This window comes from Pelodiscus sinensis, chromosome 11 (genome assembly GCF_049634645.1).
Source record: "Pelodiscus sinensis isolate JC-2024 chromosome 11, ASM4963464v1, whole genome shotgun sequence".
NCBI lineage: Eukaryota > Metazoa > Chordata > Testudines > Trionychidae > Pelodiscus > Pelodiscus sinensis.
Genome location: NC_134721.1, coordinates 46,828,288 through 46,840,883, shown reverse-complemented (window position 1 = coordinate 46,840,883; position 12,596 = coordinate 46,828,288). Strand labels below are relative to the sequence as shown.

Genomic DNA, 12,596 nt, shown 5'->3' with positions numbered 1-12,596 from the left:
TTTCCATGGAATGTGAAGAAAATAAGGCAATTTAAAGGTATGATCTTTCACAGGATGTGTGTGATTCAGGAGCTTTTCAAAATGCCATGTTAAGGGCCTGATACAACTCCCAGTGAAGTCAGTGGAAATCTTCCCACTGACTCCAATGGAGTTGAATTGAGCTCTAAGTATAAACAATACAGAATTACTCCTAAGCAATAAAGACCAAGTAAACAATTTTCATCTTCAATCACTTAAAGGAAACAAAATCCATACTCCTACTCCACGGCCCAACTAGAATTCATAACATTAGATCGTAGCTGAAGATAATAAGGTGCTCCTCAAAAAATAATGTTTGCAAAACACTGAAAAAGATTAAGATTTTTTCTCAATAGTTAACATACCAGAATACTGGGAGCATAAATTCTATAATAGTTATTTCTCGATTGCAATCTCCAACAATAAACATCTAAAAATTAATAATATAAGCCCCCAGACAGTCAAGATTTCTAAGATGATTATGTTCCACAAAATGTCAATTTTTCTAGTCACAGCTTTGCTAAGAACAAACTTGTTTTTTTCCTAATGCTCTTAAATTAGGGTAACCAGATGCCCCATTTTTAAAGGGACAATCCCATATATAAGACCTGCTGCAGGTGTCCCTACCTTTTTTTTTTAAATGAGCCAACTGACCCATATTTTGTGTCTCTCCCCTTCCATCAGTACTGATGGATCTTATTGCTAGCTGGATCCTGGCTCACCAGCCACCCATCCCCCAGCAGAGTCTGATAATGGGGGTAGGAGTGCAAGTGTAAGAGAACTGTTAGCTCCTTACTAAAACTCAGTGGGAGTTTTTGGTTGGCCAGCTCCCAGTACCAAAAGGGGCAGGGTCCATGAGAAATCAGGGCCCTGAGAATGACAGACCCCGGGGACAATGGGAAGAAGCCAACACTCCAGGTAGCCTGACTGACAGGTTGAACAGGACAATGTGGGAATTAGGAGGCTCATCCTCCGTGTGAGCTGGGATTTTCTGGGTCTGAGTCAAAAGGGGAGACAGCTAAGCAGAGTAGCAAGGGGTCTAGGCTGTACTGACAGGCAGACCTTCAGCAACGGAGCCAGACACACACAGTCCAAGGAGTGCAAGCTGTGCTGAGGAGCAGACCAGACCAGACCAGAGCCAATAGGGTCAGAGAAGCAACACAAGAAGCTGGAGACTGGCAAAACAGCACAGTCTAGAGCTGGGTGTGGTGAGCAGCTGGGACCAGCAAAGGGGGGAAAAGAGGCCCTGGGCAGGGAGATATTACCAGCCAAGAGGCCCTGCAGGCCAGCCTTGGAGCAGGATTCTGCCACCTAGAGCCTAAAGTCGTGTGGTCACTGCCAGAGCAAGCGTGTCCAACCTGCAGCCCCCCCCACCTGCAGCACAGCCAAGGCCTGAGAGCGCCCTGGAACCTATAAGGGACTGACTGTGAACTGTCCTTACACTCTGCAAACTGTTGTTTGTGATGTCCCCGTGCTTCAGAGTGGGACTGTGCATTCTCTTTTAACCTGTTTCACGTTTTCCTTGTTCTTTTCTTTTTAATCAGTTGCTGTTTAATAAATTGTATTCGGTTTGAACTGTATGTAATGAGCAGTGGGTCAAGAAAGCATCCAGTGAGAAGATAGCACCCCAGAGTGTAGACACCCTAGCCCCTGCCCTAAGCACCAGAAAACCTGGGCCCAGCTTTGCTGGGATTTTGAGGACCCTGCTACGCAGGAGAGTGGAAGGGGAGCCCTCAGAGTCAGGGAGACCTTTAGGTAAAAAGTGGGAGCAGGAACTCAGATCCTTTTGCTGGTCCATTTCACCGGGGTAGTATAGAAGCCAGTAAAGTTCCCCACAATAGGGGAGGTGGTGGTTGGGCAAAGCTGCTGTGTGTGGGGGTCAGCCACTTCCCCTGCTGGTCTGTCAGTAGTTTGGTGTGAACCTAGACAGAAATCTGGGAGTGGGGCAGTGACCCACCGTGCCCCACATGTTGCTTTGAGAAGACGCAGGACCAGATATTAAGAGAGGTGGGTCTACACTGGAAGCAACAGCCTGGCATCTAGAGAACTCTTAGCAAGGGAGGGTTGGATCGGGTCAGTCACCCCCATCCTTATGTGGAGAGGTGTACGGGTATAAGGAAGAGTGTGTGGGTCAGCTCTCTTCATGCGAACCTTAAAGATAAGGTGGTATATAAAAAGACTCCAGCTGTATTGCATTCTAATGGATTATCACTGAATTCACTTAAATATGAGAAATTTTATCAAGTGTTCCATATTTAGCATAGGGAAACATGGTCAAAGAATCCTAAATAGGTCTTGTCTGCTTTAACGGGAACAGTGTCACATTTCTCTTGGGCATCAGTGCCCATATATAAAAAAACAAGAAGATTTTGGGGTGGGGTGATGATTACCTTTTAAATATTATTTATACTCGGAACAACATTTAAAATTCTATTCTTATCTAATATCAAATAGTTACATTTTGCCACCCATAGTGGAAATAGCCTCTTATAATGAAAGTTATAATGAAAGAAAAGACAATTATCACAATCTCAGTAAAATGATGGGTAACAAGACCTGGGTTTGCTCACAACTCTTAAGTAGGTGAGCAATGTGGCCCTCTAGTTTATAAAATTTAAGTCTCGTAAATACGCCCCCTCCCCTTTCAGGCAGAAGCTTTGAAAATACACTTTTGCCACAGGATGCCCAGATGCTGGTTCAGTCTCTGGTCCCCCGCAGGGTCTCATGACAACCTTCCCTTGTGCAGCCACTCTACATTCTGAAAGGGACAAAGAAGCATCAGCTGGTCCCGTGAGCATCTCAGCACAAGCCCCCACCTCCCACCCCTGGTTCCCATTCCACTGCCATTCTGAATTCTGAAAGGGACAGAGAAGTGGCAGCCCGTCACAGAGGTCTCTCACTTTCAGAGTACAGAGCAGCATCGGAGGAATGGGGGGAGGTGGAGGAGGGGAGAGGAGACTTGTTAATTTGAGCTAGGTAGGCAAATGAGGCAACCAGAGTTGCAAATGAAGCCCGGGATTTAAATATCCCGGGCTTTATTTGCATGTTCCCGTCCAGTCGCCATTTTGAAATTTCACTAGCTCAAACTCACTGCTGCGCGGCTACACGTGGCAGTGACACAATAATTTGAACTAAATCCTTAGTTCAAATTAACTATTACTGCACATTCCACAAGGAGTAACAGTTAATTCCAACTAACGACTTAGTTCAAATTAACGTTTCACTGCCGCGTGTAGCCGCGCAACAGTGAGTTCGGGGTAGTGAAATTTCAAAATAGCGACTGGACAGGAACATGCAAATAAAGCCCGGGATATTTAAATCCTGGGCTTCATTTGCAACTCTGGTTGCCTCATTTGCCTACCTAGCTCGAATTAACGAGCTAGTGTAGACATACCCTAAGAGTTCAAAGCAGCAAGAGGGAGGGGGTGAGATCGAATAGTCCAGGGTTGGGCAAAGGGCTTTCGCAGGCTACATCTGGCTTGCCAAGTGGGTTGATCTGGTCCGCAGAGGTCCTCTCGCTCCCCTGCCCTCAGGCCAATTAAGGCCTGTGGGCAGGAGGAAGCACATGAAGTATCCTCTGCCCTGTCAGGAGCATGCAGCACCCCGCATGCTCCTGGCAGGACAGGAGGAAACTCGGTGAGCTCCCTGCCCCCAATCCGTGATTGGCCTGGGGGTGGGGGAGCACATGAAGTTTCCTCCACCCTGCGAGGAGCTTAGAAGTGCCACATGCACCAAAGGGATCTAAAGAGGAAATGCAAATACGAGCATGACATAGGCAAATGAGCTTTCCATTTCCATTTCCTCTTGTGGAAAAGCCTTGCAGTATAGACGTAGCCTAAGTGTTGTACAGAGTAGTGATCCTGAGGTATAACTGGTAAGCAAATGTACTTCCTTTGGGAGTAGCAGATCTGGGAATTTGGTGGGACTCCAGTGGAATGGGACGGGGCACTCCAACAGGACTCTCAGAACGTTCAGCAACTGGAGTGTGCTTATTATTAACATGTACACCATAATATCTGAACACTTCCTGGGAGTGGGTGACCTAATTTTCTTCCTTATTTCAACCTATGAATAATCAGAGACTTTTGTGCTACATTTAATAACCTTTAACTTTATCCCATGAGAAACACACTCGTTATTATAAACTGATTTATTCTGTACTGAAGAAATTGGTACTCTTTTTTCTCAGGTCAGTGGTGGTAAAACTTGTAGACACCAAAGGAAATGTTTACGCTGCTCTTTTGAACCCACTAACAAACGACATTGCAGGGTTACTAATCTTGGAGGCAACTTGCCAGACCAGAATGTGCAGCACTATGAAAACTGGGAGATTACAGGAGAGAAATTCAGCCCAAAATCAAATAAATAAAAAAACAGAGTAGTTCCCTTCTGTGATCATCCCAACATTCTTGAACAGCTGCCTCAGGGGAATGAGAGCCTCTTTGGTATTAAAGAAGCTGTTTGGGACAAGGAAAGGACAGCTTCATGCGGGAATGTCTAGGGCTCTTCTACCACAGCACCAGAAAAATGAAAAAGTGAAGTAAAACGAAATCTAACCTCCAAATGTTAAAGCAGCTTTGCTTAGTAGTTTCTTCAGCATCTTCCGTCTATACCTGTAAATTTTAACTTTGAGGTTGTTTATTTTATTTTATTATTAAAAGGAAGTATAAAATGATGATAATGGGACTAGGGACAGAAGACAGAAAATTAATAATGTTAAAATAGTTTCAATAATGAATACCAAAAACAGCTTTTAGAAAAACATTTACAGCACAGGAAAGCAAACCTAAAATCAATGGCATCTGACATGAGCCATGATGAAATTATGCATTAAGAAAAATGCACATAGAAAAACATGAAGATATAATTGGATCGGTCATGTGTTAAAGTAGCAGTATCAGATTTCCAGATAATAAGGGGTGACTACTTCTATGCTAAAAAGGGTATTTAGCCATATAAACAAATGCTGTGTTTCTACTGTAAGGAAATATGTGTACCAATGAAGCAACCTTTTCAACATAAAAGTAATTTAATACCCAAACTGAATGAAAAGTGATCTCTACGGGAATGCACAGCTACTAAAATCCAAGTCAGTTTTTATTAAAATCATCAAGTCTGTTTATGTAAAAGAGGGCTCTTTTAAACTGACCACAAAGAGGAAATTGTTGATAACAAAAACTGATACCTGCATTTTGTTTCATGGTTTCTCTTGTTCCCTCGTACATTGTCAGTATCTCTAGTTGTAGGGTACATCAACGGCGCCAATAGCCTCCATTGGCCTTTGGACCAGGCATGGAGAAGTTGGCTCCAAGCTTCCAGAAGGGGATGGAGCAAAGGCGGATGGGGTTGGGGCCATGGGCAGCCAGCCCATAGCACTGGCCCAGTATGTGGTACCTCCCTTCCACCTTCCGAATCCAAGAACACTACAACTGGAAGGGACCTTGAGAGGTAATCAAATCCAGTCCCTTGCCCTCATGGCAGGACCAAGCAGAGTCTAGATCAGGAGTAGGTAAAAGGGCCTCCGTAAGCTGGATCCGGCCCGCCAAGCCAGTGGACCCAGCCCACGGAGGCCCTGCCGCTGCCCAGCCCCCAGGTACTAATTGGCCTGGAGTCTGGGGAGCATGCAAAGCCTCCCCCTACCCTGCCAGGAGTACGTGGCGCTTTTAAGCACTGCGCACTGCTGGCAGAGCGGAGAAGGCTTCACGTGCTCCCCTCGCCATGCCAGGTGCTCGTGGTGCTTTTAAGTGCCTCGCGCTGCTCGCAGGGCGGGGGCAGAGTGGAGAAGGCTTTGCGTGCTCCCCTGTCCCCAGGCCCTAATTGGCCTGAGAGCAGGGGAGCACGGGAAGTCTCCTCCCATGCCAGAGGCATGGGCACCTAGGGAGAATATGGGGGGCAAAGTCACTCACCCCCAGACCAATCACTGTTTGGGTGTTAGGAACCTGAAAGCATCTTGGCCCCACTCCTTCCACTTGATGCCCTGCCTCTTCCTGTGTGGCCTGGGGCCACCTGAAAAATTTCCGAAGTGGCCCCCGGCAAAAAATTATTGCCCACACCTGGGTCTAGATCACCCCTGATAAATATTTAAGAGCATGTTGGATAGACATCTACAGCGAAGGAGATTCCACACCTCCCTAGGCAATTTATTCCAGTGTTTAACCACCCTGAGAGTTAAGAAGTTTTTCCTAATGCCTTGCTGCAATTTAAGCCCATTGCTTCTTGGCCTATCAGCAGCAGCCAAGGAGAGCAATTTTCTTCCCCTCCTTCTTGTAACACCCTTTTAGATACAGTAATTGTAAACTGCTATCATGTCCCCTCTCAATCTTCTCTTTTCTAAACTAAACTAAACAAGCCAATTCTTCCCCTGTTCCCTTATGTTTTCTAGACCTTTAATTGTTTTTGTTGCTCTCCTCCAATTTCTCCACATCTTTCTTGAAATGTGGTGCCCAGAACTGCACACAATACTTCAAATGAGCCTAATCAGCACAGAGTAGACCAGAAGAACTACTTCTCATGCCTTGCTCACAACACACCTGTTAATGCATCCCAGAGTCATGTTTGCTTTTTTTGCAACAGTGTCATACTCAGGGCTTGACGAATCGCGGTGAAAGCCGTTCACCAGCCCGCACTGTGCATGCGCAAGAGCTGCATTGCGCATGTACGTGCCACTGGTAAACGGGGCGCCGGGCTGAAATCTACTCGCCATGGGTGAGTAGATTCAATAGATTGTTGAGCCCTGGTCATACTGTTCACTCATATTTAGCTTGTGGTCCATTATGACCCCTAAATCTCTTTCTGCAGTACTCCTTCCTATAGTTGCTACCCATTCAGTATGTCTGAAACGGATTGTTCCTTCCTAAGTGGAGTACTTTCTATTTGTTCTTATTAAACTTCAAGCTATTGACCTCAGACCATTTCTCTAGCTTGTCCAGATCATTTTGAATTTTAACCCTATCCTCCAAAGCACTTGCAACCCCTCCCAACTTGGTAACATCTGCAAACTTAATAAGTGTACTCTCTATGCCATCATCTAACTCATTGATGAAGATATTGAACAGAACCAGCCCCAAAACAGACACCTGCAGAACCCGAGTTATGCCATGCCCCTCCAGCATGACTGTGAACCATTAATAACTACTCTCAGAGTTATGCGGAGTCCAGCCAGTTATGCACTCACCATACAGTTGTCCCATCTAGGTTGTATTTCTCTAGTTTATTGATAAGACGGTCGTATCAAATGCTTTGCTAAAGTCTAGGTATTGTGACAGACTCAGGCTCGTTGCCTGTCACACACTAATGGAGGGCAGGTATGCAGGGTGCTGGATAAATAGTTTTATATTCTCTGAATGAACACCCAGAGTGTACTGCCCCATAATTAAGGCAGGCAGGCAACCTGAGGCTAATTAATAGCTAGCCTGAAGGAGCAGGCTAATCAAGCACCTGCAGCCAATAGAAGCCTGAAGTGTTGCTTTAAAAGGTTTCCCCCAGGTAAGGAAAGAGGAGAGGGACAGACCAAGAGGAAGAAATGTGTTTGCAGAGACATTTGTAGGTACCAGAAAAGGCAGTAGGGGGAGCATTTCGGGAAGTAGCCCAGGGAAAAGGCTGCTGTCTCAGGGCTAGAGTGAAAACCTGAGCAGTTGCTGCTGTCTAGGATCCCTGGGCCAGAACCCAGAGTAGTGGGTAGGTGAGCCCAAGTTCTCCCCAACCTCCCCACACCACAGAAAGAACTAATTTTGGGAGAAGGAGGTCTAGGAGTATGGAGGGATCTCCCCCCTCTCCATTCACTGACTTTGCCAACGATGAAAATGGCTCAGTAAGATGTAACTCTGATCTCTAGAGAAACACAAAAGGCCGCGTATAGGGTCATAGCAAGCCTCTGAGGTATACAGTAACTGCCTAAGGAGCACAGGACCCATGGGGCACAGCCAGAACTTTGCCACAGTATACCCACATCCACCACTTTTCCCTTATCCACAAGACTTTTGTTATCCTATCAAAGAAAGCTATCAGCTTGGTTTGACATGACTGGTCCTTTACAAATACCTGCCAGCTATTACCTATCACCTTATCTTCCAGAGATGTACAGATGAAATCCTTAATTACTTGCTCCGTTATCGTCTCGCACAAGGCACCCCCTCATGGCACTCCACCAGCAATTTAAAGAGCCCACTCACCCCCAAACCGTTTTGAATTCCTGGGCAATTGCCCCCTTTACCTTTCCCTGTCAGTGGGCCTGTGACAGATGAACAGGAGATGAAAAAGCTACTTAGGTGGACAAATTTAGAACAAAATATCAGATTCCATATTTTCAAAACAAATAAGATAATCTGATTCTCTTTCTTTTATAAAGCAAACTCCTAGAATTACCCATAGAATACCTCTGCAAAAACATACTAGAAGAGAAAATGACTTTTTTTAAAACTACCACTGTATTGCTTAAACGCTCAAGGGAACAGAGATGTGCTCTCAACAGAACAACAAGTTTTTAAATCTAGCACTGGAGTTTCTGAAGAGAATATACACATTAAAAAGTTCTTGAGAACCTCACTAACATATCAGCTACCCTAAAGGAGTGAGTAATATACTGCATCAACAGAAGCTTCTGCAAGACAGAACTCTAAATCTTGAAAAGAAAAAAAATCCACAGCCTCTCAAGACCTTGTAATATATTTCTGGAATATGAAGAATTAGTTTAGCGTAGAGAATGGAAATAAATTCCTGTAGCAAGTCTCAGTACACAAAACTTGACTGAATTAATAGCATTTCCATGGTATGCCAAATTTTGACATGAATCATTGACTTTTCATATTGAGATATCCCAGTCAAGATCCCTAGGACTTACACTTCAGCCTCAGAAATGTTGCCAAATAAAGATTTTAAGCATATAATATAGGGAAACAATCCAACAAAGAGGAGGCCTTACACAGACACATGAATAGTCTGGACCAGTGTTCCAGTAAAGTTCAACTCAGAATCATAGCAACTGATGTAATCCATTAGTCAAGTCAGGATGCATGAAAACTAAGCAGTCTATTCAATATTACACAGTTATAAAAGGTAATTTTTACTTCACCCTACGTGTAAATCTTTATCAAGAAACACCAGCAAAATAGACAAAATTACCTAATTGTGAAAGATTCCCAGTGTAAGAGCACTAAAAAGAGGCAGAAAGAGACCTCATAAATCATTTTTCAAATAATTAAAAAATACCCTTCTTTATCTGTACAGTTAAAGTATTTCAAAATGTCTTTGAGATTAACCGTACAGCATCATGTTGTTCTAGGTGTTTGTTCACTGAACTTCAAAGGGAAAAGCCCTGTTCTATTGGCTTCCTAACATTGCTCAGAATCTATTTTTTTATATTTCACCATGAAACACTCATGTAGAGAGACAGCAGCAACTGACTTGTCAGCTCTATGTAACCCAAGGAAAATCAGAAAATAGTTAGGGAGGGGGAATCAGACCTAAGATACCACATGACCGGGTGGTAAAAAAGTACACAAACCATTGTGCATTCAGAAATAAAATACAAGCAACCCAGACTTACTTTGGGAGAGCAGGCTGTGCACTTATCAAATGCAAGGCTGACAGGAAGGACATTATCAAATCTTGATAAAAAGCCACGAATCTGGAAAGAAATAAAATGTACATTCATATCACATAATTATACCAAGTGTAATTTCCAAAATTCAAGCTGAGTTAGACATATTCAGCCAAGGGATGAACAAAATCCTCTACCTCTGCAAAATCAGGATAATGCTAATTTAATGGCCTCAATAGTCCATTCTATTAAATCTGTACTGGTATAATACACAAATTGCTTGATTTTTCTACAGGAACATGTAAAGATAGGACAACATAAGCACAATATTATTTACATTAATGGAAGCACAGCACCACCTGCAGTTTGATCTTTTTGACTGCAATCAGTTAACATCAATAAAATAAAAAGCCATGTCATAAGAAAAGGTTACTCACCTTTGCAACTGTTGTTCTTCAAAATGTGTTGCTCATAGCTATTCAAATTAGATGTGTGCACTACATGCACAACTTTTGGAAAAATGTTCCCTAGCTGCTACCTGTTGGGTTGGCTGTGGAACCCCTGGAGTGGTGCTGGTGCGACACCCTATTACCCTGCTGACTGAACCACTTCTCAATTCCTTCTTGCTGTCTCTTCCAACAGTGGGCAAGGAAGGGTGGGTACAGAATAGCTATGAGCAACACATCTTGAAGAACAACATTTACAAAGCAAGTAACCGTTTTTTCTTCTTCTAGTGCTTGCTTATATGTATTCCAATTAGCTGTGTAGGTGCCACGTTCACAACTGTCAAAAAGTCTTTTCCTAGCTACTATCCTTTGGGTTGGCTGTGGAGCACCCTGGACGGGGACTGGAATCATAGTCTAATTGACTTGAGAACCATGGTACCAAAAGCCGTGTCCTGCCTTGACTGTTGCATGATGATGTATGTTGTGGGGCATTACCCTTGTCCTTCTCCCGGGGGGCTGCGGTCCCTGGGCTTCTTGGGACCATGACCAACCCCACATATCCTGCAACACAACTGTGGTGATACACCCACACCCCTCCCACCAGTGCCATGTGTCCTAGCAGCCAAAGACCACAGTAAAAACCCCACTCACCAGGGCAGGGCGATCTAACAGCCGGAGTATCTAGGAAAAGTCCCTCTCACCAGTGTGACCTAGCAGCTGGAGTCTCTAGTCAACGCCCCTCTCACTGGAGCAGTGCGGCTGAGCAGCAGGAGTCAATAATAAATGGGTGCTGGCCCTACTCCTCCGGGTCCCAGCCCAGGGCCCTATTAGCAGGGCATGGTCCACTGTTCTCTCAGCGGGGAATCCTACCAGGCTACTTCCTACCATTCTCTGCTGTATTCTCTCCAGGGTCCTTCCTCCAGATCCTCTATAGTGCAGATGTCTAGCTGGCTGGTTTCCAGATCCAGTCCCTCTGGTGGTTCATCTGCAGGAGCTCGGGCAGTACCTCCTTCCACCTCAGCAGCCAGCCCAGACTGAGTCTCCCTACAGGCTTTTATACCTGGGCTGTAGACTGAGCATACCCAGCAGAGCTGCAGGGGCAGGGCTTCTTCAGCCAGGTGAGCCTGGTTAGGCTCAGTTTCCCCAGTCATGGGCTGGTACACCTCGTAACAGCATAGTGTGATGTCAAGATATGTACCGACGACCAAGTTGTGGCTCTGCAGATTTCCTGGATGGGTATATGAGCCAAGAATCTTGATGATGCTGCCTGTGCTCAGTAAGCCATGGTGGAAAGACCTTTGCCAGGTCATAAAAAGTGTGGATGCACATGGTGATCCAGGAGAATATACACTGCAATGAGACTGGCTGTCCCTTCACCCAATCAGCAACTGCGATGAACATTTGCAATATTTTATGAAAAAGTTTGGTCCTTTCGATGCAAAATGCTAGTGCACGTCTCACATCATGGAACTGCAGGCATTATTCCCAGGCATTCTGATGAGGCTTACAGTAGAACATGGGAAGAAAGATATTTTGCCCAGTGTGGAAACTGGAAATCACCTTTGGGAGAAAAGCCAGGTGATGGCAAAGCCACACCTGGTCTTTGTGAAAGACTGTGTACAGTGGCTCCAAAGTTTGGAGCCCCCGCAAGCCAAGGTGATGGTAACTAGAAAAGCCACCTTCTAGGACAGGTAGAGTAGAGAACACATAGCTAATAACTCAAATGGTGGACCTGGGAGGGTAGCGAAGATAAGGCTGAGGTCCCAAATGGGATTAGGATGAGAGGCTGAAGGGTGGAGCCTATCCATCCTCTTCAGAAAGCACCATACCAGGACCTTGAGAAAACTGCATGGCCTGCTTCTCCTGAGTGAAAAAAGATGTCCACTGGATGCACATGGAGCAAAGAGGTCACCCACCAGACCTTGCTGCTTCAGAGACATGAGGTAGTCAAGCACTTGCAAAATGGAGGTAGAAAGAGGGTCCAAGATGTGCTGCAGGCACTGGAACAAGAACTGTCTCCACTTTGCCAGGTACATGAATCTGGTACAAGATTTCCAACTATGGAGGAGAACCCGCTCAGTCAGGTTCTGCCACAGAGCTGCCATCCTGTGAGGTGGAGCCTAGGATCCTGTGTGAGCCCTGGAGCATTGGCATGCTCCAAGTCCCAGAGGACCCTGAGCCTCCTGATACAACACTTAATTGGCTAACGATTAACTATTATTAAACAAATCAACTACCTAGTTAGTTAGAATGGAGCTTTTGCAATGCAAGAGAACCAAAGTTCTAACAGCCATCATTGGCCGTAAGAAGGAACTGAGAAGTGGCTGGGCTGTTAATCAACTATTTGGACACTGGGATTCTTTGTATACAACTATTATTTCTCTACTATTTACTTAGTTTGCTTTCCCTGCTGAAGATTTAGCAATTAGACTGAAAGCTCTCTAGAACAGAGACCATCTTTTTATTCTGTGTTTATACAGTGCCTGAGACAATGTGTTTGTAGGTTGGTGACTGAGATTTCTAGGTGCCATTGCTATACAACTAATATACAACTAATAAAATACATTAAAATAATAATGACTGAGTCAAAGTTT

General features: G+C 44.8%; 1 protein-coding gene across 9 annotated transcripts in view; it reads right to left on the bottom strand.

The window, feature by feature from the left end:
* ATG7 (autophagy related 7) overlaps positions 1 to 12,596 on the bottom strand; it is a 179,067-nt gene that overhangs the window by 104,042 nt on the left and 62,429 nt on the right. For all 9 annotated transcript variants that reach the window (XM_075939620.1, XM_075939619.1, XM_075939622.1 and 6 more), the window contains one exon: positions 9,563 to 9,643. In XM_075939620.1, coding sequence (XP_075795735.1) covers positions 9,563 to 9,643 — 81 coding nt within the window. The remainder of the gene's footprint in view (positions 1 to 9,562; positions 9,644 to 12,596) is intronic.